The sequence below is a fragment of the Osmerus mordax genome, chromosome 1, assembly GCF_038355195.1.
Source record: "Osmerus mordax isolate fOsmMor3 chromosome 1, fOsmMor3.pri, whole genome shotgun sequence".
In the NCBI taxonomy this organism is placed as follows: domain Eukaryota; kingdom Metazoa; phylum Chordata; class Actinopteri; order Osmeriformes; family Osmeridae; genus Osmerus; species Osmerus mordax.
In genome coordinates, this window is record NC_090050.1 from 17,287,358 (window position 1) to 17,312,388 (window position 25,031).

Here is a 25,031-nt window from a genome sequence, read left to right on the forward strand (position 1 = left end):
CAGGGAGAGGAAACAAAACCAAAAAACAATTATTAGGTGAAACGATTAAACATGACTTTATCCATCTGTGTTTTGTATGCGAGTGTGTAAGTGTGCACGTGTGTGTGTGTGAGCTTCACCTCCACTGTCACACTTCTCCTCGTCGCTGCCGTCCATGCAGTCTGCGTCGGCGTCGCAGCGCCAGCGGATGGGGATGCAGTGTCCGTTCTTACACTGGAACTGATCACTGTCACACTTCACATCACAGCCGTTCTGCAAAACACACACAGCATCCAAATCAACCGTCAACGAACGGTGTGACCTGACCTGGATGTGGTAGAATGACGACTCTTGGTGTAGTTGTACCTCATCTGATCCATCAGCACAGTCATGGTCTCCATCACACTTCCACCTCCCAGCGATACAGCGCCCGTTGGTACAGGAGAACTCGCTCTCCGAACACTGCCTGGGCGCTGGGGGCGAGGAGGGGACACGTCAGACACAGCGGAAAGAAAACTAACGCAGGGGAGGGGTGGGGGGGGGGGGAGAGGGGGAACAGCAAGGAAGAGGGATGTCGCTGAGGGAAAGGACAAACAGATGTCACAGTGTCTGGACAGACAGTGTCACATGGCTGAGCTCACAGTGTCACATGGCTGAGGGACGGGCACGGCACATCAAAAGGCTGAGAGCTGGGGGGGGGGGGGGGGAGACCACCTCAAAGGTGGAGGGATAGAACTGGGAGGGAGGGGATGCAGAGATCAGGGAGGGGGTGGGTCGGTGGTTCGGTACACTAGGAGGATAGGGAGCAAGGGAAGTGGGGAGATGGGTAGTTAGGTAGACAGAGAAGGAGGTAGGTACTGTAAATACAGTAGGCAGGCAGGTGGGTAGGTACAGTAGGCAGGTAGGTGGGTAGGTACAGTAGGCAGGTAGGTAAGGGTGTGGATGGTTGTGCTGATAGTGAAGACACCTACCTCTACCCAACGCCAACAGGCAAGTGTGAAATGCAGAATAAACATGAGATGATGTGAGATGTGCAGATGATCACAGAACAAACCAATGTAAACCTCATTCATGCAGTTGACCATGCTGTAATGTAATGTACATACACATTGTTCACACACGCACACAGCAATCAGTGAGAACTCCACGGTCAAATGTGACTGGCTCTGTCCACATGGAGTCATGCGGTCGAGCTTTATCTGTAGAGAGGGCCGTCTGGGTGTGTGTCAGGGACACCAGAGCACAGAGGGCCGTCTGGGTGTGTGTCAGGGACACCAGAGCACAGAGGGCCGTCTGGGTGTGTGTCAGGGACACCAGAGCACAGAGGGCCGTCTGGGTGTGTGTCAGGGACACCAGAGCACAGAGGGCCGTCTGGGTGTGTGTCAGGGGCACCAGAGCACAGAGGGCCGTCTGGGTGTGTGTCAGGGACACCAGAGCACAGAGGGCCGTCTGGGTGTGTGTCAGGGACACCAGAGCACAGTCTGGGTGTGTGTCAGGGACACCAGAGCACAGAGGGCCGTCTGGGTGTGTGTCAGGGACACCAGAGCACAGAGGGCCGTCTGGGTGTGTGTCAGGGGCACCAGAGCACAGAGGGAAGTCTGGGTGTGTGTCAGGGGCACCAGAGCACAGAGGGCCGTCTGGGTGTGTGTCAGGGGCACCAGAGCACATTCTTGGTGTGTGTCAGGGGCACCAGAGCACAGTCTGGGTGTGTGTCAGGGGCACCAGAGCACAGAGGGCCGTCTGGGTGTGTGTCAGGGGCACCAGAGCACAGAGGGCCGTCTGGGTGTGTGTCAGGGACACCAGAGCACAGAGGGAAGTCTGGGTGTGTGTCAGGGGCACCAGAGCACAGTCTGGGTGTGTGTCAGGGGCACCAGAGCACAGTCTGGGTGTGTGTCAGGGGCACCAGAGCACAGAGGGCCGTCTGGGTGTGTGTCAGGGGCACCAGAGCACAGAGGGCCGTCTGGGTGTGTGTCAGGGGCACCAGAGCACAGAGGGGACTCACCACAGTTGTCCTCGTCAGAGTTGTCCCCACAGTCGTTGTCATAGTCACAGTGCCAGCGGCCAGGGACACAGCGGTTGTTCTTGCAGCGGAACTGGTAGGGCTCACACGTCCTCTCATCTGGTGACACACACACACACACACACACACACAGGGGTTATGCTTCTGCTCAGCCCTTCAAACTGTACCCATCTCCTCATGTTTTCATCCTGTAAGACTCCCTCCCTCCAGCCTCACCACACTCCTCTTTGGGCTCGTCTGAGGCATCGCCGCAGTCGTCCTCCCCGTCACATTTCCATCGAGCGGGGATGCATCGTCCTGAGTCCTTGCAGCGGAACTCATCTACGCCACATGTCATCTGGGCTGCGGAGGAGGAAGATGAGGAGGAGGAGGGGGGGGGTCGAGGAGAGAAAAGAGGAGAAACCAAAGCAAAACAGAGAGGGAATTTAGATATGCAAACCCGAGCATGATGGAAGACAGACAGTAGATAAAGGGAGGACAGAGGGGGGTGGGGGTGGGGGGGGCTAGAGAGAGAGAGAGAGAAGACAAATGTGCTGGCCCTTCTTACTGCAGTTGGCTGGCTCATCAGACCCGTCCACGCAGTCGTTGTCCCGGTCACACACCCACACACGTGGAATGCAGCGCTTGGTGATGGCACACTGGAACTGGTTCGGAGCGCAGGTCACCTCGGCTGTGAAGGAGAAGACGGGCAAAGAGCAAAGCTCAAACACGGGACACAAGCCAGTCTGAGCACCGCCAGCCTGGTGGTTGATGTTAGCCACCAGCTGGATGCAGCTAGCAGCGCCCCCCCAGGGAGGTGAGGGGAGCAGCACACTCACGGCAGTCCTTCTCGTCCTCCCCCTCTCCACAGTTGTCCTGACCGTTACAGCGGAAGATCCCAGGGATACACCGGCTGGGGTGGGTGCACTTGAACTGACTGGGCAGGCACACGTGGATGTCTGCAGTACAGATACACATAGCAGTGGGAGAGAGTGTGTGTGTGTGTGTTGGTGAGAGAGAAAAGAGAGAAAAATTGAGAGAAAAGCTTAAGAAGACGAGACAATGTGTGTTTTAAATACACCTGAGGGAAAGTCATGAGGTGTGTAGGCGAACACGTGTGTGTGTGTGTGTGAGAACATACCACAGTTGGCCTCGTCAGAGTTGTCCTGACAGTCATTGTCTCCGTCACAGATGTAGGCAGGGTTGGTGCAGATGCCTGTGCCACACTGGAACTGCCCAGGTCTGCATTTGAACCCAGCTAGAGAAAGACATGCACACACACGTCACCTCTCATCCCCGGGGTTAGGGGTCAGACACCTACAGGAGAGACTCCTGCTGGACACCCAGCAGAGGAGGAGGAGGGGAGGGGGGGGGGGAGGAAGAGAAGAGAAGAGGAGGACTCACGGCAGTCTGCAGGCTCGTCTGAGCGGTCTCCACAGTCATCCTCTGTGTCACACTTCCACCAGAACGGAATGCATTTATCGTTCTTACACACAAACTGACATGGGAGAGAGAGAGAGAGGCATACAGAGTATTCATTATAAATAAATAGCCAATAGAGCAAAGTGGAAAAACAAAAGCAGGATTAGAGCAGCGTGGGTTCCATCAGGGACCAGCAGAGGGCGCTCACCTGACTGGCAGTGCAGTTGGACATGCACTGTTTCCCATCAGCGGCCAGGTAGAAGTTGGTGGGACAGGCACACTTGTGGCCCCACCCAGGGGACAGCAGACACAGGTTACTGCAGCCCCCGTTGTCGGCCTGGCACGGATGGTCGGCCACTGGGGGATAACCACAACACACACAGGGGCGCCAAGTCAGAGGGGGATAGGTACAGCTCAGCTGTCGAGCATTGGGACTGCAGATCAAGTGGTTACGGGTTCAAATCCTCCCCGAGTACGCTGCTTTGCATAAAAGCCTCTCCTAAATGAACCCATTCTGATGAGAGAGGGGTGTGTCTGCAGGGGGACCTACTCAAGGCCTCGGGCTGGCGGTAGGGGTGGTAGATGTGGATGTCCATGGGCCTGTGCAGGGTGGAGATGAGCTGGGTCTTGTTGGTGCCCAGGGTCTTGTGCGCTCTGTTGATGGACTTGGTCTCCCAGTCTGTCCAGTAGATGTACTCCTCGAACAGCGTCATGGCAAAGATGTGGGGGATGTCCTGGCTGAGGACTGGAGAGGCACACACACACACATACACACACACAAAAGTGAACAAAGTATGTTCAGAGAATGCATGGCTTAGTGTCAAGGGCATAAAAAACCCCTTAGTATCCCACAGCGCTGTACCCGTGTGTCTGTTGGTCCCGTCCAGGCTGGCGAACTGGATGTAGTCCTCCCTGGCGTCGGCCCAGTAGATGCGGTCGTTGATGAAGTCGAGCGTGAGGCCGTTGGGCCAGGTGATCCTGTCCTCCACGATCACGCTGCGGTTGCTGCCGTCCATCCCGATCCTGCCGATGTGGGGGTTGTCTCCCCAGTCAGACCAGTACAGGTACCTGGGGAGGACAAACAGCGCTCAGGATCAGTATAAGTCTATATGTGTATTATCTAGAATGTTCCGTTATCTGCAGTCCTAGTTGGTCAGTGCGTGGTGCTGATGTTCTTACGCGTTGCGGACGTCCACCGCCACAGCCCGCGGCTCCTTCAGCCCCGTGTTGACCAGCACTGTCCTGTAGGCTCCGTTCAGCTTGGACACCTCGATGGTGTCCCGGCCCTTGTCACACCAGTACAGGTTCCCTCCCACCCAATCGACCGCCAGGCCATCAGGGTTGCTGAGCGATGTGCGGTGAAGGACCTGTCCCAGAAACCAACAGAACGTTTCCAGTACGTTCCGTTTCAGTTTCTCAACTTTACAAGGAATTGTAGTGAAGTGCCCTGGTGCCAGACAGGCCACACCCCCTCACACCCCCCCCCCCCTCGTACCTGCACGTCGCTGCCGTTGATGTGCATGCGTCGGATCATGCTGCCCTGGGTGGTCACGTCTGTCCAGTAGATCATCTGCTGCCGGTAGTCAAAGTCCAGAGCCACCGCATTGTTCAGCCCCTGTCAGACACACACACGCGCACACACAGTTCTAGTTTAGAGGGGAGTGTGTTGCGAGGTAGTGTGTTCAGGAGCGTGATGGAACCCCCGGCGCCAGTCACCTGTTTAAGCAGAGTGTAGTTGGTGCCGTCCAGGTTGAGCTTCCTCAGGTAGTAGCGGTTGGCAAAGATCAGGAAGGGCTCCACATCTGGAAAGATGACAACATTACACCCAGGTGGACAGGTCTCACACACACACACACACACACACCCACACACACACACACACACACACACACACACACACGTACACCCACACACGCGGTCTTTACCCGAGGTGGACTTGCAGATGGTGGGGTCGTGGGGGCTGAGCTGGAAGCCCTCCACGCAGAGACAGTGGAAGCTGCCGTGCGTGTTGATGCAGCGCTGGGTGCAGGGGTAGCTGCTCGTGCACTCGTCCACGTCCACGCACGTCTTCCCGTCGTCCTTCAGACGGAAGCCGGGGTGACACCTGCACTGTAGGCGGAGAGAGGGAGGGAGAGAGGTGGGGAAAGAGAGAGAGGGGGACAGCGAGAGAGGATTAGAATGTATAGTTAACATGGCTGTCTGATTGGCTGGTAACTTTAGAAAGTTACCAGCCAAATCGGCTGGTGATCAAAAAAGTTAATTTAGAACCCTGATGACCTCATCACAAAATGAGGCAAACGATCCCTAATAATCCCTGTGTAAACCTCATCCCCTCGTCGCTAATCATCCCTTCGTACCTTCTCCACGGCATGTCGCCGCTGCTCCCCGGTCCCTGGAAGGTGCCGCTAGCAGCAGGCTGTGCAGACGGTGCTTACCTTGAAGCCTATCTTCAGGTCCTCACACAGCTGGGAGCAGCCGCTCAGCTTGCTGTTCAGACACTCGTTGATGAAGCAGTTGAGCTCGTCGGAGCCGTCGCCGCAGTCGTTGTTGCGGTCGCACAGCAGCGTCTCGTTGATGCAGTTGCCGTTGGCGCAGGCGTGCGCCGTGTCGTTACACTTCTTCTCTGTCTCCGGGAAAGGGGGAGGAGAGGGGTTACAGGGTGAATGAGACTGGAGGTGCGGTTGCCTGACGCAACAGGTCGGTGTCGACGGCGGTGGTGTTCGAGCAGAGCGTGTGTCACACCTGGGCTAGAGCAGCGTGGGTTCTTCGGGGCCTCGTCAGAGCGGTCGTGACAGTCGAAGTCTCCGTCGCACTCCAAGTAGCTCTGGACCAGGCAGCGGCCGTTGGCGCAGCGGAACTCGTTAGGACCACAGGTGCGGTACTCTGGAGGAGCGAGGGAGGGAAAGAGAGGGCAGGTGGGAGGGAGGGGAGGGGCAGAGGCACAGAGGGGAGTGAGTTACAGGCGAGGCTCCACCCCAAATCGTACATCCACCAGGGCACGTCAAGGTTCCCGTGCGACTCACCGCACTCCGGAGACTCGTCTGAGCCGTCGCTGCAGTCCTTGTCGTGGTCGCACACAAAGTGCTTGGGGATGCACTCTCGGTTCTGGCACATGAACTCTCTCTCGCTGCACGTGTTGTTGAACACTGAGACACACAGGAAACATGGGATCAGCGCAGGGAAACGCTACAACGGGAACTTCAACTTCAGGAGCGACGGCTTGACGTGAGCGAGCTCTCCCGTCAGGTCATCTCCCGTCCTGCTCACCGCAGCCAGCCTTCACCCCCTCATCAGAGCCGTCCTGGCAGTCCTTGTCCCCGTCACACCTCCAGCGCTGAGGGATACACACGGGAGAGCCAGGACACTGGAAGGCCTCTGGGCTACACGTCTTATTAGCTGTGGACCAGACAGCATGTAGGTGTGCAGAAAGGGAAAGAGTTAGAGAATGACCCTTGCAAAACAGTTACGTGTGTGTGTGTGTGGGGATGCGTGTTCCTGTGTACATACCACATTTGGCCTCGTCAGAATTGTCCTGGCAGTCGTTGGCTCCATCGCACACCCAGTGACTGGGGATGCAGCGGTGGTTGTTACACTCAAACTGGTTGGCCTTGCAGAACTTATCTACCAGGGAGAGAGAGAGAACAAACGTCATCCGTGACACAGGGAAACGCAGGAGAGGGGGTTTACTGTCAAATGAAACGCTTTATGGAACTCTAATGGGCTTCAAAATATAATCCAAGTATGTAGAGTCGACCATAACAAAGCAGAGCAGAGGCGGGTATGAGAGGATGTGAAGCAGACAGCAGTCGAACTTCTGGACTGACCACAGTGAGTCTCATCCGCCCCGTTCTCACAGTCGTTTTCATCGTCACAGGTCCAGCTCAAGGGGATGCATCGACCACTGGGACACGCGAAGAAGGGAGCAGGACACTTGGTGTCACTAGTTCCTGCTAAACACACACACACACACACTCTGAGAAAAGCTGATCCAGATCAATTTTCTTTGGGATACTGGAATGAATCCGACACAGGGAGGTGACGGTGTTGCGTGGTAACAGTGTGCACGCATGCGCTCGTGTGTTTACCTTTGCCAGGGCAGTTCCTCTCGTCTGAGAAGTCTCCACAGTCGTTCGCGCCATCACACACCCAGGTGGGGGCGTAGCAGAGCGTGGTGTACTTGCACTTCTGGAAGCTCACCCCCTTTACCCCCAGGCGGAAGTAACTGGAACAGTCCGTAGCAGCTGGAGGGACACAGTTCACTTGGTCAACATCCTGTCTAGTACAGCTGGAGGGACACAGTTCACTTGGTCAACATCCTGTCTAGTACAGCTGGAGGGACACAGTTCACTTGGTCAACATCCTGTCTAGTACAGCTGGAGGGACACAGTTCACTTGGTCAACATCCTGTCTAGTACAGCTGGAGGGACACAGTTCACTTGGTCAACATCCTGTCTAGTACAGCTGGAGGGACACAGTTCACTTGGTCAACATCCTGTCTAGTACAGCTGGAGGGACACAGTTCACTTGGTCAACATCCTGTCTAGTACAGCTGGAGGGACACAGTTCACTTGGTCAACATCCTGTCTAGTACAGCTGGAGGGACACAGTTCACTTGGTCAACATCCTGTCTAGTACAGCTGGAGGGACACAGTTCACTTGGTCAACATCCTGTCTAGTACAGCTGGAGGGACACAGTTCACTTGGTCAACATCCTGTCTAGTACAGCTGGAGGGACACAGTTCACTTGGTCAACATCCTGTCTAGTACAGCTCCCAGCGTCCCAGCTGGGGCCTGCGTCTGCAGCGTGGCTGGAACTCACAGCAGTTCATCTCATCACTGGCGTCCTCGCAGTCCACCACCTGGTTACACTTGCTGGAGTTGGAGATGCAGCCTCCATCTCTGCACTGGAACTGTTCCGCCGTGCACAGGGTGGCTTAAACACAAACACACACATGGAACATGAACACACACACACACACACACACACACACTAGGAATCCTCCGATCCGCCCAGAGAGCAGGACACCCAGTGGCAGCTCAGTCCAGGCCCACAGCGGGCGTTCTACTCACTGTTGCAGAAGAGTTCGTCTGAGTTGTCTCCACAGTCGTCCTGCCCGTTACACCAAGAGCTGTGTGCCACACAGCGGGCGTTCACACACCGCCTGTAGCCCTTCTTACACACACGGTTACCTGACAACCACAATGGAAATATCAGAATCCATTATTCACAATGTTGTAGTGTACTTAGTAAGATGGATGCAGACACACACACTAGAGCACATGGGCATGCACACACACTAACCGCAGTAGGACTGTTTCTCGTCAGACTTGTCCTTGCAGTGGGCCTTGCCGTCACAAGTCAGGGTGTAGTTGATGCAGTCTCCGTTGCCACACTCAAACTGATCTATACTGCTGCATGTGGTGTTTCCCGCTATGACACACACAAAGAAGGACAGTCTAGTCAACTGCTATCAGTAGGAATACTCTACTCCTCTTCCATGAATGTGCTGACTTCTGTATGTCCTCCATTCCCCTCCCTCCTCACCAACGCAGGAGTTGTCTTCCAGAAGCTTCCTCTCCCCACGGCAGATGCAGTTGACCCTGCCCTCAGAGGAGAGCAGACACAGGTCCTGACAACCTCCATTGTTCACACGGCAAAGGGAGAACTCGCCTACAGAGAAAGACATTTAGACAAGCACGCACGCACACACACACACACACACACAGCTATCCTTCCACCAGTGTCTAATGCAAAGTGACACAATCTAAATGGGATTCGCTGCTCCTTCCACTTGGACTTCATGCAGTCTGTGTGACAACTGAGAGGGGGTGTGGGAGGGAGCTGGAGAGGCATGCAGAAAGAGAACGCTTCTGTCAGAGTGGGTCAGAGTGAGATGGAGAAACCGGAGACATGATGGAAACAGAAAAGCAGGCATGTGGAGCTAGACGAGGGGATATGAAAGAGAGGTGGAAGTAAGGTTGAGGACTAGTGAGCGGAACTGGCATCGCTGTAGACAGAACACCGTGTGTGAGGGTGTCTGTTTGACTAGGAGGGATATTGGAAAACCCTCAGGTGGTCTGACAGCCCAAGGGTGTGGATCTATAATGGTGTAACACTCTTTCTAGTGTCTATTACTTGTGTCACCTCATGTTTGTGCAACTTTATTGGTGAACAATCCTCCGATCACCCCCTCACGCCATGAAGGCCTACGACTCCACTCACAGCTGTTGGTGTCGTTGGCCACGGCGACGATGCCCATGGGCTGCTGGGGGATGTCGGCACGCAGCAGCTTCATGTCTCCGCCGACGTACTTGTCCGCCCGGAGAACGGCCCTGCGGACCCAGTCCGTCCAGAAGATGTAGTCTCCGTACACAGCCAGGCCAAACGGGTGCACTGGCTCACTCTTCAGCACCACCTGCAGGGGGCAGCATACACCACTCACACCATGACTTACAATGGAGCGGGGGGGAATATTCACCGTGTCACATTTGGAAGGCTTTCCAAGTCTAGCGTGCGGGCGTGCGGGAGGGTGGGTGTGCGGGCGTGCGTCTCACTCACATAGCGGCGGCTGCCGTCGTACTCGCAGCGTTCGATTTTGTCCAGCGTGGCATCCGAGAAGTAGATTTTCTCCGAGCGGTGGTCAATGGCGAGGCCGTTGGGGGTCTTGATGTCGCTGCCAATGATGACCAGCACATTGGAACCAGACAGGGTGGCCCGCATGATGCTGGGAAACTGCTCGTTCCAGTTGGTCCAGAACATCAGACTGGACAACAACAAACATCACAATCAGAGAGACAGACAGAGCGCTGGACGCATCAGTACCACATGATCAGAACAGACCCTCTTCAGTACAGGCTTCAGAGGGAGCCTGGTGTGAGTCGTGGGTCTGAGGCTTTAACAAAGCCTGAAGGGACACTCACTCCTGACACTCGTCCAGTACGAAGGCTCGTGGGTGGTCGTCGCCGGACATGGAGACCACGGTCTGGCGGTCCGAGGCCCCCCAGCGACTCTGGTCCACCGTGTGGCGCGTGATGGTGGAGGTGGTGTAGCTCGTCCAGTAGAGAATGTCCCAGCCACGATGGTAGGCCAGACCCTCCACAGAGCCAACGTCTGGGAGAGGAGAGGAGGGTGAGGGTGAGGGAGGGGACAGCAGAGGGATTAGGGTGAGGTGGAGAAGAAGGAAAGGAGGGAAAGAGGGAAGGTGAGGTGGAGAGAGGAAAAAGGCTCACGTCAATCCCAGTGCTCTGTTAAAAGGCCATGAGCGTCGTCTCTGGCAGAGAGAGAAAGCTGGCAGGGGAGAGCTGGACGGCACGCCCAGGCTGGGGACATGACAGCCAAGTGGTAATGATCTAGAACATTCTGTGATTTAAGGCTTTTATCCAACAAACAGCTCACTAAAAGGTCAACACAGACGCTAACAGCTAGCATATTACTTTCCACTGCTTTTTTTTTTTTATCAATGGATTAGACATGGAAAGTTCAGGAAATCTTTTTCTGTTCTGCAGCCTTCAAATGTGTAAGAGCCTCAGAATGCACTTGGCAGCCCTGCCCAGCCCACGAGACCATGCTGCAAAGGGAGTGGGGAAAAAGACAAAGTGGGGAAACAGAGAAACAGATGTATAATGCTCTGTTGAAGCTGACATTCACACACACACACAAAATGGCAAATGCACATGCTCCTCTACCTAGCACACATGACTGTCACAAAGCAGATGAACACACACACAACCAAACACACCGTCATACACACTTCATAGGAGAGACAGAGGCAGAGTGAGAGAAAGAGCGAGTGAGAGAGTGAAAGAGAGAGAAACTGGACAGTTGGAGGCCTGCTCTGATCCTGATCTCGGGACGACCGAACAGCGGGCCAGTCACAAACCCACCCGGGATTCAACACCAGGTGGGACACTTAACACTTCCCCTCGATCTCGCCATTCCAACAGCACAGCCGTGAGTCAACACTTGGCCAGCCGACCGGGAGACTGTCCGAGCACGAGGCTCTTCCTCACTGACCACAGGGCTCGGAGGTGCAACGTTTCAACGGCTCCCCTGGCAGCTCAGGACACACAACGGAGGAAGTGCCACAGTATCGGTTGTATACCTCCCTCTCTTCTGAGTCAGGATGACATCCTACATCTCAGACCTGTGGAGACCCACTCTATCAACACATGTATCGCTGTTTTCCCATGTCTCTCTCTGCTTATTTGTCCATGCTTAAGAAATACTACTGTATTGTACATCCCACTTATTGCCTGCAAGAGTGGAGTGTTAAACTAAAATGGGAGTTATTAGTGTCCGGAGTTCATCCTGTAAACACACACGCACACACATTTATTACACTTATCTTCTGTAGGTGTGATAAAATGCCAAGAGACATCTATGTGTTTGCTCATAGTCCAACGGTCAATAATTAGAGAACCCAGATTTTTTCTTATTTGTGTTTGAGTTTGACTGTGCAACTGGGCGTCAGAGAGCGTATGTGACCGTGTGGGGGCAGACACACATGCGCGTGTCTATTCAGTGTCAACACCTCCAAACAATAAGCTGATTTCTTTTCTCTCTTCTCAAAAGTACATAGAAACCCCGGGTATGGCGTTGGTTGTCCTGAAATGTCCCTCCCACAACACACAGCACGCCTCTCCGGGCCTCCTCCCCGGTCATGTGTGGAGCTTTATAGAGCAGTCCAGAGTTCACCTGCTATGTACACTGATTCATCCTCCCCCCCCCCCCATTCATCCCCTAAGCCATCCACCTGCCTTTCTCTGCATTCATCTCTCCACAGATTCCTTCCCGGGAGCCTTGTCTAGCCGCTCGGAGTGCAAACTTGATTGAGCCGTCATGTGGAGAGAGCTGGTCTGATGTGAAGTGACGGGAGATGACACCATTCACAACATTTAGATCTCAGCTCTCGAAAACCAGCCACCGCTGAGAGCCCGACGGCCCTAGCAGGAGACCAGGGAGAAGCGGAGAGCCCGGAGGCTCGAATCAATACCCAGTCTACCTCCACGTAGGGGGGCAGGCATTCCTCCATATCCCCCCTCTCTCTGGGGGGAAAGGGAACAATGGTGGACGTGATTGCCAGGACTAGAAAAGCTTGATTCGCAAATGCGGGGGGGGGTCCTGCATACGACGTGGCCGAGGAAAATGGCTGTTCAGTCCCACTGGTGTTGAATATGGATGCTTTCTAGGAGGTAAAGATGCAGATTTTGTCATGATGTCGCTCCTCCTGGTGTGTCGGATTGTTTTCTCTATCAGTCACGAGTGAAATATTGAGAAAGGAAATGTTACTTGATCGATGTTGTGAAAGGGAACATTACACCGAGCTAACCAACAGGGAACACTGAAAATCCATGTTCCCTTTACTGTGCCTTTGTGAATCCATCATTCCTACAATCTTGTATTATCAGTAGTTTTACAACAGATGAATATTGACCCAGAGGAGTGCCAATGTTGGGCTATGACAGTTCTCATTAGTCAACATAACTGGAGTACTGCAGAGTTGTGAGCGTAGCAGCCAGGGCCAGGGTCCAGAGCAGGACTACAGGGGCGCTTCTCCATGGCTGGAGAAGGAGGCCTCCTGGGGAACAGCAGCAGCCCAGGAGAGGATGGTCACATGGGGAACAGCAGCGGGTCTGTCTTGGCAGTGGAGCAGGTTCTGGTGCCGGTGCTGGATGTGTTGATCTGGGTTCTGGGGGTGGGGGGCCACTCGCTGGTCATGCTCATCCTGTGTGGCAGGTGTAGGCAGAGGCCCGGGCCCAGGGGCCCGTCCTCCCAGGGGACAGTGACGGGGTCAGCTACTGATGTCCTCCTCCTGGCCCTCAGTGCTACGGACCTCCTCCTCCTCGCCATGCTGCCCTTCCACACCGTGGCCATAGCCACGCAGCACTGGCCCTTCGGCGATGTCATGTGTCGGCTGGTCAGCTTCCTGGGCGCGGCTTGCTCCTCTGCAAGCGCCTTCACCCTCGCCACTCTGGCGGTGACGCGCTACCTGACCGTGGTCCAGCCGGCCAGGGCCTACCGCCTCCTCACCGCGCGCAGGGTTACCGTGGCGACCAGCGCCCTGTGGGTGCCCGCCTGCGTCCTGGCCGCGCCCCAGCTGGTGTTCCGCTCGGTGGGCGCCCCGAGCCCGGCGCGCAGCGGCACGTCCTGCTTCTCCTTCCTGTCGCACCGCGAGCAGACGGCCTACGGCGTGTGCCACTTCCTGATGACCTTCGCCCTGCCCCTGGTGGTCATCAGCATGGCGTACGGCGGGGTCTACCGCTTCCTGTGGCGCCGCCGTCAGGACGGCATGGCTCCTCAGGTGGAGAGGTACCAGAGGAAGGTGACCCGGACGTCGGCCATGCTGGTGCTGGCCTTCACCCTCTGCTGGCTGCCCTCCTACGGCCTCATGTTCTTCCTGCTGGGAGGGGGGAACCCCGGGGCCACAGGCACCTCCCCTCGCTACGGGCCCCTCAGCGTGTGGGCACGCCTCATGGCCACCTCCTCCACGGTGGTCAATCCCATCCTCTACGTGCTCATGTCCCACAAGTTCAGGCAGGACCTGCTGAGGCTGCTGGCAGGGAGGGGGGGCGTGGGGGGGGCTCAGGCGGAGGCTCAGGACACGGCCTGAATCCAGCAGGGCTGCAGGGCGAGTGGTGTCGGACAGAGAGGAGGGTGAGGACAGACTGAAGGACTATTCTCCAAGATCCCTCCTGGCTGAGTCAGATATTTGACAGATATATTCTGATAGACTCAAACGGACGTTCACTGTGAAAGACTAACGGACGTTACACTGATATTTGCTACGATACAATGCAAGTGATTCTCAGCTCGAGTCAGGCCACTGACAGGCACTCCTGGGAACGGCAGACAAACATTCCATCCCATCTAATCATTAAGAGTAGGGTCATTCTCTGGCAGCATTTCTGTGTTCTGTTCTTGTCAGAAACAGTGTGGAGGTCTGTGGTGTATTGGACTCTGCTACCTACTTTCTTTGCACAGTTCGTTATGTACAGATTTATGTAATCCTTCTTTCCTTGTTATGCAGTTTTCATAAAGAATGTATTTGACCACAAAACCATGTTTTGCCCACCGTTTTTCTCTCGTGTTGGCATCCGTTAGAAGCATTAAACAAGATTTGAAGTGCAGCTTTTCCCCAGTCGTCTTTCTTCCCTGGGAAAAACTCACTGAAGGAGCCCCAGTAGAACCAAGAGCATTCCATCTACATCCAACCCTAACCCACATCTACCTCCAACCCTAACCCACATCTACCTCTAACCCTAACCCACATCTACCTCTAACCCTAACCCACATCTACCTCTAACCCTAACCCAAGACAAGACTCCTGTTCCACATGCTGTACTGTAGGTATTTCTGTACAACCTGCCATGTAAGCCACGTACAGTATGAGGGGACATCAGCAGCTTCTAAAGGAATAAGAGCAGGGCTGGGATAGAGGACAACACAATCTGCAATATTGCACTAATTGTAACTTACTTGTCTCAAGGTTAGTATAGTTATAAGGTCAGTATGGGATATTATGTGCATTATAGGGTTAGTATACTGTATTGTTTATTATTTTGTATATTTAGGAGGTTTATTATATTATATGTTAGCTTATCATAGGTGTAACCTATGTTCTGAGTACATATATGTTATGTTATGCCAGGTTGCTTTGCGTGCATGTGCATCTGACAATAAAATACTTGAACTTGAACAGGGAGCTGTAAAGGTAAGAGCAGATGGCCTGGGTTATTGCAGGAAGTGCTTACTCTCCACTACTGTTTTGCGGTCGGAGCCGTCGTCGTTGATGGACTGGATGTTTCCAAAGTGGATGTCGCTGAAGAAGATGCGGTTGGCCCCCTTCCCTCCTCCTCCTCGGTAGTCGAAGGTGAGGGCGATCACGTTCTTCATGTGCTCCGGGTCCTCAAACGGTTTGATGGGAGCGTTGAGGTTGTTCTCGTCCGACAGGTGCACGCTCTTTAGTATGGTCCGCTCCGAGTACAGGAGGTAGCCGTCGTAGTCACGGCAACCCCGCCCGTCCTCCGCCAGCATGCCGTGAGCGCAGGCACAGGTGCGCTGGCCGTTGCCGCGGTAAAGGCAGAGTTGTTGACAGCCACCGTTGTTGTCCTTGCACACATTAGTGCCTACGGAAAGATGAATATAACGCAGGGTTTAAAAACAGGGTTTGGGTATCTGTAGGACTGTAGTCTGTATTATATCTTCCTCCCTGTAACCTTTCTAATGAGGGTTATCAAGCACCTTGCTGGCGGGCTCTGTTGAAGACTTTGATGTCTTTGAGCTGTACTCCGATGCCTGTACGCAGTGACACGGAGTCTGTGGCATTGTCCTTGCTGCCTCGCTTGATGGAGCCGTTGGCATGGGTCCTAAGGGATGGAGAGAGGGAGGAGGCAGAGAGAAAGAGAGACAGAGAGAAAGACAGAGAAAGAAAGAGAGAATGAAAGAGAGAAAGAGAGAGAGATAAATAAGTACAGATTGTTATATAAGGGACACCATTTCATCAGAACAAACCAAAAGAGAAGACGAAAGATTAAATGCATGTCCGATCAAGGTAGAAGTTATGGAGGGCGCGTTCCTAACCTGTCGCTCCAGTAGATGTAGTTTTCGAACACCGAGACAGAGAACATGTCCATGTTGTTGTTGGCCAGCACCACCTCCCTGTTCTCTCCTGTCTCCAGGTTGATGCGCTCAATCTTGTCATTGCGAGCGTCACACCAGTACAGCAGACCCTCCTGCACACACACACAAACACACACGCAGATCACGCCAATGTCACACGTGGGCACACAAACATTATCATGATCAGCCTCCACACACACACACACACTCAAAATGACACAGAAGGAGTCTATACCTGATAGTCAATGGAGATGCCGTTTGGCCAGTTGATGCTGACGTTGACCAGTATGGCCCTCTGGGAGCCATCCAGACGAGACCTCTCAATACGAGGGTCCTGACCCCACTCTGTCCAGAACAGATACCTACACACACACACACACGTCAAGAAGTCCCCAGCTGCTAGGCCTACTACACATGATCATGAAGACGTGATCTTCCTCTCCACCCTCCTCCCTGCCCTCCTCACCCTTTCTCTGGGTGGACGGTGATGGCGCGGGGCTTGTCCAGGCCCTGGGAGATCACCACGTAGCGGAAGGAGCCGTTCAGTCTGGCCACCTCGATTACATCGAAGCCCTGGTCCGTCCAGTAGATGTTCCCTGTGGTGAAGGAAGCAGTTAAACCGTACTGTCAAAATACAGCAATGACTATCCCTGTAATAAAGACCTCAATGTGTAATTGTGGTTGTAAGACTGAACAAAGGCAGAAATTTGACCAAATACTAAAAAGCTGAACTTGTTCTGGGTGTATCTGACACTGCACCAAGCATGACCGGCCACTGCAGTGTGGTGAAGATGGTTCTCCAACTGGAATGTTGGATGGCCAGGATAGCTGACTGGGATTCTGCAGTGTTCTTTATTCCTCCTACAGCTAGTCAGTTTACACCCCAGTCCTGTGATCTACACCCTCTCCCTCTCTCTCTCTCTTTCTCTCTCTCTCTCTGAATGTAAGCAGAATGACTCATCTCAATCTCTAAAGCTGTAAAGTAGGTCAGATGGGCTGTGTGTTTTGAGGGAGAGTACGTGTGAGAGAGTGATCTCTCATCTGCCTCGGTTTAAGATTTGGTCTTTAACATAAATGTGAATTAACATGGTTATACCAGAGTGCGTGTGTGCATGTTTATGTGCCACACACCTGCTATCCAGTCCACAGCGATGCCCTCCACCCTGCCTATCCCATTAGTGACCACGTCCTCCCTCCAGGTCTGGTCTCTCTTGGCCCTGCTGATGGTGCTCAGGCCCATGTCCACCCAGTAGATGGTGTCATTGTCTGGGAGGGGAAGAGGAACCCATCACACCAGGATCTCAACATGCCAAAATACACCACTTATATGCATCTCTAATGTTTATGACGGTTCTTCCACTGTGTACCTGCATGGAAGTCTATGCCCACTGCCAACGAGGTGCCCGACACGGGCACTAAGGCGTCCGACTTATCGGCAGGGTCCAGGGGGATGCCACGGATGCCCTCGTGGACAGAGTACAGGAGGAAGGAGCCCACACCTGCCAACCAAAACCCTTCAGCTGAGTCGACATTTAAAGCACGTACGCCAACAATAGATCGAAAGGAGTGTGCGCGGGCGCACAACGCGTGTGTGCGCATGTGTGCGTGTGTGTGTTACCCTCGCAGGACTGCTGCCCCCTCCGGAGGCTGTACCCTGCGGTGCACATGCAGGCCCGGGTGGTGGGGGAGGTGGGGAGGCACAGCTGGGAACAGTCCCCGTTGTTGGTACTGCACAGGTTGGAGCCTGCAAACAAAACACACCCAAAACGCCACAGAGGTACAGCGACGCAAACAAGTTCAAGAACACTTGCAAACAAATGTGCACCATAGACGGATGTCTAAATGTGGTCATTTCTCCTTCAACGCACACACCTGTCTGCACGGTCTCGTTGTAGATCTTCATGTGCATCATGGGGGACGTGCTGTTCCTGAGGACCTTCCAGTTGCCTCCATCTTTCTTGTCACATGTCCCTATCTGGTCAGTGCCCTGGTCCGCCCACCACAGCTTGTCACCTATGACAACACGCAGCACAGCCAATCACAGCGTCGCCATCTCCAAGAGGGACCAATCAATACCCCTTAATCTGCCCACATACCTGACCACAGTGATTGCAATCACTGCATAGCAAAACTCGGCATGGATTTTTCAAAGTAAAAAACCGACGTGCTAGAAAAACGACGTACCCATTATGGCCAGAGCGGTGGCCTTGGTCAGCTTGCCCTTAACCCCCTCCATGACCTCCAGCCCGGAGCCGTCCAGTTTACAGCGGCTGATGGTGCTGTTCCCTGAGCTGATCCAGTACAGCTGTTCCGTGTCAAAGTCAATGGACAGACCTGGGAGAAATAACATGGATGTAAGGGTATCTTTCAGCCACCGGGTGGGGCTGTCCTCTATGGAGACGAACGCGGTGATTCTAGGTTAACGCGTTCAACAGAGAAACAAAGATCGAGGTCCAGCCGTTCAGTAATCATGTCTAGACGGTGGATCAATCAGGGACACTCACCAACAGGGCCTTTCTGATTGGTGAAGAGGACACTGCGGTTGCTGCCATCTGTGTTGGCAATGCTAATGTTGTCACCATCTGTCCAGTAGAGCTTTCTGGAAGACAGACAGACAGAGACATAGGTTAGTTAAAGGTCCAAACAAACACACACACACACACACACACCCACCCAGTTGTGTGTCAGTGTGATTGCTTTAGCATGTGTCCCTGTTTAGATCAAGGGGGTATTTACTCCCGCCCCCACTTCCTCTTAAAACAGCCACATCCACCGCACCCTCCAACTGCCTTATCCAACTCCTGAAGGAAGTTGCTGGGAACTATTTTAACCTCCTACTCTCCCGTCTTCCATTCTCCTTGCCCCCCCCCCCCCCCTCTCATTCTCTTGTCGGTGTGTTTATGTATGTGTGCGTGTGTCCGCGAGTGTGTGTGTGTTTACGAAAGACAAAGCCGTCCCAGCACACGGAGCCAGCATCTGTTTCTCATTTCCCCCATGCCAACAAGGCTGAAATCGGAAACATTCCTCCACTTTAGTAAGTCTTTCAAAAAACAAAGAGTAACGTTACTGCGAGACAGAAAAGAAGAGTCTTTCTTTCACCAAAATCCACACAGATACCCAATACTACAGCCACCAAAAAAAACGAGATATCTCAAATGTTTCCCTTTTTACTGAGCAGAGAAAGGGCTTGCTGAGCTTCATTCTTCAAAGAGAGAAAAGGAAGAGAGTGAGAGAGGGGGGGGGGGGGGGAGTGTGGCCGAGAGACAATCAGAGAAGAAGCTGAGGCAGAGAGAGGGTGCAGCAGAACGGAGGGGGGGGGGGGGGGGGGGGGGAGTGTGATTGAGGGAAATGAAGACTGAGAGTGGGCCAGTGTGTGGCACTGTTTAAATAATGTATAAGTTCTATCTGGCCCTGAGGAACAGCAGCCATCTGTTGACAAAGAGAGACAGAGATGGAGGGCAGCAAGAGAGAGAGCAACAGGGAGGAAATAGGGAGAGCAAGATAGAAAGAGATGGAGGATGGAAGGAGAGAGAGAGAGAACGAGAGAGAGAATGAGAGAGAGAGAGAGAGAGAGAGAGAGAGAGAGAGAGAGAGAGAGAGAGAGAGAGAGAGAGGGGAGAGAAAGAGAGAGAATTCATCTCATCCTGAATGAGAGAGCAGTTAGAGGTCAGCCACCATCTAAACCAGTCTGCCTGTGATGGCAAGCAATAGGATATATTTTCCAGCCAGCCTGTGCTTATGTATGTGTGTGTATGTGTGTGTATGTGTGTGTATGTGTGTGTATGTGTGTGTGTGTGTACCCACCCCAATATTGGGTGTAGCACCAGACAGTGGGGTTTATCCAGGCCCTGTATAACAGCATTCTTGAAAGATCCATCCAGTCTGGCTACGTTAATCTGTTTCTTGTTGGCATCATAGCTGGTCCAGAACAGGTTCCTGGACACCCAGTCCACCGCCAGGCCGTGAGCGTTAGGCAGGTCTACAGAGGGACATGAACACACATTCAGTACCTGAACACACCACATCGCCAATGTAAACAACTGTGCAAGTTGGTAACACCTCATACTCTATCGTTCAACGGATTCAATCACTGTACCAGCCTCTCTGCAAATTACAAACCATGGGTGGAAGAGCCGTGTCATGCACTGCTTCCAAACTGTGGAACTCACCACCTGTTTCCATCAGAAATGCCTCGTCGCTTGGCTATTTTAAGAATTTGCTTAAAACGTACCTTCGTACCCTGTGTCTACTCTTAACGTTATTGTATATTATGTTTTATGACTAATTCCTACTGTACTGTAACACTTTGAATGCAATAAAGGCGCATTACAGATAACATTTATTATTATTATCACTATTATTAGCAGTGCAGTTCTCATGATGGATCCCAAGTACTGTCTCCAGGAGTCCAGTACTGTCTCCAGGTGTCCAGTACTGTCCCCAGGTGTCCAGTACTGTCTCCAGGAGTCCAGTACTGTCCCCAGGAGTCCAGTACTGTCCCCAGGTGTCCAGTACTGTCCCCAGGAGTCCAGTACTGTCCCCAGGAGTCCAGTACTGTCTCCAGGTGTCCAGTACTGTCCCCAGGAGTCCAGTACTGTCCCCAGGTGTCCAGTACTGTCCCCAGGTGTCCAGTACTGTCCCCAGGAGTCCAGTACTGTCCCCAGGTGTCCAGTACTGTCTCCAGGTGTCCAGTACTGTCCCCAGGAGTCCAGTACTGTCCCCAGGAGTCCAGTACTGTCCCCAGGTGTCCAGTACTGTCTCCAGGTGTCCAGTACTGTCTCCAGGTGTCCAGTACTGTCTCCAGGTGTCCAGTACTGTCCCCAGATACAGGACTCACTGAGCATCGTGCCAGGTGATCCTTCTCACCTGCAGACACCACCGTCTCCACCCCCGTCCCGTTGATGAAGGCTCTCTTGATGGTCTGAGTTCGGACGTCTGACCAGTAGATGCGGTGCTCCTGGGAGTCGTAGTCCACGGCAGTCACGTTGTCGATGTCCGGCACGGTGAAGGAGATTATGTAGTTGTAGTAGGGGTTGTCTATGTCCACGCCACGGATCTCGATCTGACGGGCGTACAGCAGGAACTGACGAGACTCTGCAGAGAGGAGCGAAGATGAGACATGCTTTTTTGTAGGACTGTGTGTGTGTGTGTGTGTGTGTGTGTGTGTGTGTGTGTGTCGTGAAACACTGGCCGGTTAACACAATGACATTACTCCTCGTATGATGGTGTTTGGCGTACTCCCAGACACATGACTGTGTTTCAAATCAGTTCAGACAGCATTGAAGCACTGTCTTTATTAGACAGAACAGTACCATTAGTGTGTGCATGTGTGTGTATATGCGTGTGTGTATAATGAGAACACTCAGGCTGGCTTAGACAGGCTCGACTGGGTCGCTAGTGTGGAGGCTGATGCCTGGATGACAAAGAGGTTCCCCATTCTATTACCCCATAGAAAATAGAAAAGGCTTTCCTGAATACTAAATATTCTCTCTCTCTCACACACTCACACACACACAAAATGTCACATTTTGTTACAGTTCATCTCGACACTGTCACTAAATGAGATGTTTAATCCTGCTAATGTGAATGTAGCCATGTGTTAGTGTGTTTGAGTGTGTTCATGTGCGTGTGTGTGTTTATGTGCGTGTGTGTATATGCATTTGTGTGTCTGTGTGTGTTTGTCTGTGTTCAGCCAGGACCCCCTACTGTGAGGATAAGCCACTGTACGTAGGCACTGGAACTAAAACCTGTCTCTGAATCACACTCTCTCTCTTTCTTTCTCTCTTTCTCTCTCTTTCTCTCTTTCTCTCTTTCTCTCTTTCTCTCTTTCTCTCTTTCTCTCTCTCTTTCTCTCTTTCTCTCACACACACACCTGCAGGAATAGGAATCCCACTGAGACATGTAACTACAGCTCAGTTGAGACAAGCCTGGTCCGGCTCACGGAAGGCAGGTAGCAGGTGTGACTGTAGGTGTGCGCGTGGGTGTTATTTCTCACCATAGCAGGTGTGTTTGTCTGTGCCCAGCTTCATGAGGTGAGGGCAGGAGCAGGAAAAGGTCTGGTTGTAGTTGATCAGACACAGGTGAGAACACGGCCCTGTTCCATTGTTAGCAGCACACGGGTTTGGAGCTGAGGACAAAGGGAGAGCGAGAGAGGTAAAAGGGAGAGAGAGAGAGAGAGAGAGAGAGAGAGAGACAGACAGACAGACAGACAGAGAAAGGAGAAGGAAGGAGGAAAAGGGGTATTCAAATACATTGGAGAATGGAGGACCTTCAGTAAAAGCTTACAATAGCCCCTGCTGGGGGAGTCGAATGTGTCTGTGGTGTGCTTGCTCAGGGCCAGAACATGGGATCAGCAGAGCTTTCAGAGAGCTTCCATCTCTCTCCCCACACACATGGTTCAGTCCAGAGGAGTGTGTGTGTGTGTGTCTTACCCTGGGGCTGTCTAGAAGGGTGGTACACCTGCAGGTCAAAAGGCTGTGTGTTGGTTCTCTGGACCACTGTCACATTGTTGCCGGTCCACTTGTTGGCCTTGGCCAGTGTGTTGGTCCTCCAGTCTGTCCAGTACACCTCGCCCCCGTACATGGTGACAGCGAAGGGGTGCGACAGGTATTCATGTCCCCTCAGCACCTCTATCAGGCCGGAACCATCATATTTTGCAGAGTAAATAGCATCAGACCTGGAGGACAACAAAGTGGAAATATACTGAAACTGTGGTTTTTGTTGTTGTTGCAGTATATTGTGTGTGCACATATACTGTATATACATACAAACGTGTTCGTGTGTGTGTGTGTGTGTGTGTGCGTGCCCTGTCCGACCTAGCATCGATCCAGAGGATGCGTAACTCCAGGTAGTCCACAGTGAGTCCGTTAGGCCAGCCTCCGTTCCCCGTCTCCTTGTGGATGGTCCTCCTGCCCTCGCCACTCATAGAAGCTGCCTCAATCCTAGGCATGCTGGCATCCCAGTCTGTCCAGAACAGAATACTACACAGAGAGAGAGAGAGAGGGAGAGAGAGAGATGGGGAGAGAGACAGACGGGGAGAGAGAGAGAGAGATGGGGAGAGAGAGAGATGGGGAGGGGGTTATTGATCAATGAACAGAGAGGGAGAGCGCACCCCCACCCTTCCAGTAGCCAGTGGTGGAGCTACCATCCTGGGAGAAGCAGGAGGTAGAGGTCTTACCCATAGCGGGGGTCCAGAGCGATGGCGCGGGGGTGCTCCACCTCCCCAGCCAGCAGGGTGGTCCGCATGGTGCCGTCCAGCTTGGCCACCTCGATCTGGTCCAGGTTGCTCTCCACCCAGTAGATGTTCCCTGCGATCCAGTCCACCGCCAGGCCCTCAGGGGTTGCCAGCCCGTACTGGATCACCACGTCGAAACTGGTCAGCGCTGGAACCAAAGGGGAGAGGAACCTGTTTCTACACGGCTCTTTATGTCTGCCTACCGCCCCCCCTCTCCTATCTGTCATTGTGTTTGTGTCTGCTCAGGCGTCAGGCAAACGGCTCCATGCGCCAATGTGACGGCAGCTTATCTAACGATTCCCAATAACAGGACTTGAGCGACCCCAGCATGGGTGTACTGTAGGTAAACACAGGAGATGAAGGGCCTTGGCAAGACAAGACAAGGAGAAACGCGTGCTCCTCCTTCTCATCTCTGGAACTGGCCTATTCATTTATCCATTCTAGGTCCATAATCAGGGAGAAGTGTCTAATCATATGAGACTACTCATTATCCTAACTGGAGCAGGGAGCATGGAAACACACACACACACAATGTCTCTCTCAACACACACATATCAGGTTTCCATGCATGTAATTAGCAGGCCTGGTCTGCTCTCTATATGTTTTGATTGATTGGTTTTGCCTGTTTGAAGGTAGCTGTTTAGTTTTGATTGATTGGTGTTCCCTGTTTGAAAGTGGCAGTGTGGTTGTGATTGATTACTTTTGTTTTTCGGCAGAAGCCAGACCATCTGCTTTGTTGTTTACTAGCCTCCCCAAAACAGCAGGTAGGCCTACAGCACTATATAAGCACTATTCCCAGAATTCTTCACTGAAGACCTTTGGGAGATGAGTCATGTTAGTTTGAATGTCCTCTCAGGCACAAAGAAATGTGCTGTTTTTCAGATGAACCATGTTATGGTGGTCTACGCTTGAAATGCTATAGACAGCTGGAAAACAGAGCTCCAAAAAAGTTCTTAGCCAAGAATCTGCTTCCATATTCATTGTTCGATATTCAGTGTTCCTTTCACCTCATTCAAGGAACCCTTCACAGGTCAGACATCAGCTCGAGCTCCTGGTTGAGTCACGGCCGCTCACCTCCATTCTCCGACAGCTTGCCGCGGTAGATCTTGTCCTCCACCACATCTGTCCAATAGAGGGCGTTCTGGCTGAGGTGGAAGTCCAGGGCGATAGTGTTCCTCAAGCCAGGCACCAGGACGCTGAACTCCCCCTTGTTGAGGTCAATACGCCGGATCTCATGACGATTGGAGAAGATGATAAACGGCTTGAAGGGATCTGAGAAAGAGGACAGAGATGATCAAGACATGGTGGAGCCCACATCCAGGACTAGGACCAGGAGCCAGGCCCTCAATCCCTTTACAGACACGTCTGGTGCAGTATACCATATTACATCCATGCCACCATGTGAATAAGGACACCAGAATGCTCTACTGTAGAAATGCTTGCTTCAGTGTTGCGCGTCCATGAAAGAGAAGCAGAACTAGGAAGAAATCCACTATAAATCCAGCTTAATTAAAAGTATGTGTGTGTAAAATGGAGGAAAGTTATCTCTGGCAAGCAGACATTGTGATGAATGACTGTGTGCTACAGCTACAGCACTAGCTAGCTCTTTCAGACTGGGTGCCAGTAATGTAGCCAACTCCCTCTGTGTAACACTAGTTCCACTCCTACAAGGTTGTACATCATCTGCAGGCCTAGTTTGCCTACAATTGGACTTTGTTTTGCTAGTAAAGGCATTTTCAAACCTATTTAACATTGCTCTGTTGTGATTGTTGATAATG

At 52.9% G+C, this 25,031-nt stretch overlaps 2 protein-coding genes across 2 annotated transcripts in view; one reads left to right on the plus strand and one right to left on the minus strand.

The window, feature by feature from the left end:
- LOC136940271 (low-density lipoprotein receptor-related protein 1-like) overlaps positions 1 to 25,031 on the minus strand; it is a 73,066-nt gene that overhangs the window by 8,463 nt on the left and 39,572 nt on the right. Inside the window, exons 24-70 of the mRNA XM_067232321.1 lie at positions 24,328 to 24,525; positions 23,197 to 23,401; positions 22,835 to 22,999; positions 22,451 to 22,695; positions 22,015 to 22,146; positions 20,886 to 21,113; positions 19,824 to 19,998; positions 18,524 to 18,618; positions 18,204 to 18,353; positions 17,892 to 18,032; positions 17,638 to 17,763; positions 17,387 to 17,518; positions 17,151 to 17,285; positions 16,486 to 16,615; positions 16,255 to 16,381; positions 15,981 to 16,132; positions 15,642 to 15,766; positions 15,152 to 15,526; positions 10,322 to 10,511; positions 9,960 to 10,164; positions 9,624 to 9,816; positions 8,946 to 9,071; positions 8,703 to 8,831; positions 8,471 to 8,590; positions 8,220 to 8,333; positions 7,486 to 7,641; positions 7,225 to 7,350; positions 6,908 to 7,021; positions 6,668 to 6,796; positions 6,424 to 6,546; positions 6,143 to 6,283; positions 5,836 to 6,023; positions 5,326 to 5,509; positions 5,117 to 5,202; positions 4,896 to 5,015; positions 4,580 to 4,767; positions 4,263 to 4,468; positions 3,951 to 4,145; positions 3,609 to 3,757; positions 3,383 to 3,476; positions 3,120 to 3,236; positions 2,818 to 2,937; positions 2,547 to 2,669; positions 2,216 to 2,341; positions 1,982 to 2,098; positions 346 to 452; positions 120 to 252 (exon numbers count right to left, since the gene is read on the minus strand). Of these exons, the coding sequence (XP_067088422.1) occupies positions 120 to 252; positions 346 to 452; positions 1,982 to 2,098; positions 2,216 to 2,341; positions 2,547 to 2,669; positions 2,818 to 2,937; positions 3,120 to 3,236; positions 3,383 to 3,476; positions 3,609 to 3,757; positions 3,951 to 4,145; positions 4,263 to 4,468; positions 4,580 to 4,767; positions 4,896 to 5,015; positions 5,117 to 5,202; positions 5,326 to 5,509; positions 5,836 to 6,023; positions 6,143 to 6,283; positions 6,424 to 6,546; positions 6,668 to 6,796; positions 6,908 to 7,021; positions 7,225 to 7,350; positions 7,486 to 7,641; positions 8,220 to 8,333; positions 8,471 to 8,590; positions 8,703 to 8,831; positions 8,946 to 9,071; positions 9,624 to 9,816; positions 9,960 to 10,164; positions 10,322 to 10,511; positions 15,152 to 15,526; positions 15,642 to 15,766; positions 15,981 to 16,132; positions 16,255 to 16,381; positions 16,486 to 16,615; positions 17,151 to 17,285; positions 17,387 to 17,518; positions 17,638 to 17,763; positions 17,892 to 18,032; positions 18,204 to 18,353; positions 18,524 to 18,618; positions 19,824 to 19,998; positions 20,886 to 21,113; positions 22,015 to 22,146; positions 22,451 to 22,695; positions 22,835 to 22,999; positions 23,197 to 23,401; positions 24,328 to 24,525 (7,155 nt within the window). The remainder of the gene's footprint in view (positions 1 to 119; positions 253 to 345; positions 453 to 1,981; positions 2,099 to 2,215; positions 2,342 to 2,546; positions 2,670 to 2,817; positions 2,938 to 3,119; positions 3,237 to 3,382; positions 3,477 to 3,608; positions 3,758 to 3,950; positions 4,146 to 4,262; positions 4,469 to 4,579; positions 4,768 to 4,895; positions 5,016 to 5,116; positions 5,203 to 5,325; positions 5,510 to 5,835; positions 6,024 to 6,142; positions 6,284 to 6,423; positions 6,547 to 6,667; positions 6,797 to 6,907; positions 7,022 to 7,224; positions 7,351 to 7,485; positions 7,642 to 8,219; positions 8,334 to 8,470; positions 8,591 to 8,702; positions 8,832 to 8,945; positions 9,072 to 9,623; positions 9,817 to 9,959; positions 10,165 to 10,321; positions 10,512 to 15,151; positions 15,527 to 15,641; positions 15,767 to 15,980; positions 16,133 to 16,254; positions 16,382 to 16,485; positions 16,616 to 17,150; positions 17,286 to 17,386; positions 17,519 to 17,637; positions 17,764 to 17,891; positions 18,033 to 18,203; positions 18,354 to 18,523; positions 18,619 to 19,823; positions 19,999 to 20,885; positions 21,114 to 22,014; positions 22,147 to 22,450; positions 22,696 to 22,834; positions 23,000 to 23,196; positions 23,402 to 24,327; positions 24,526 to 25,031) is intronic.
- LOC136940218 (galanin receptor type 2-like) lies at positions 12,712 to 14,010 on the plus strand. The gene has a single exon (XM_067232305.1). It carries the CDS (start codon positions 12,958 to 12,960, stop codon positions 14,008 to 14,010), a length of 1,053 nt encoding a protein of 350 aa, XP_067088406.1. The 5' UTR covers positions 12,712 to 12,957.

Coding starts and splice junctions, on each gene's coding strand:
- LOC136940218 (XM_067232305.1), top strand. CDS start 12,958: ATGGCTGGAGAAGGAGGCCTCCTGGGGAACAGCAGCAGCCCAGGAGAG.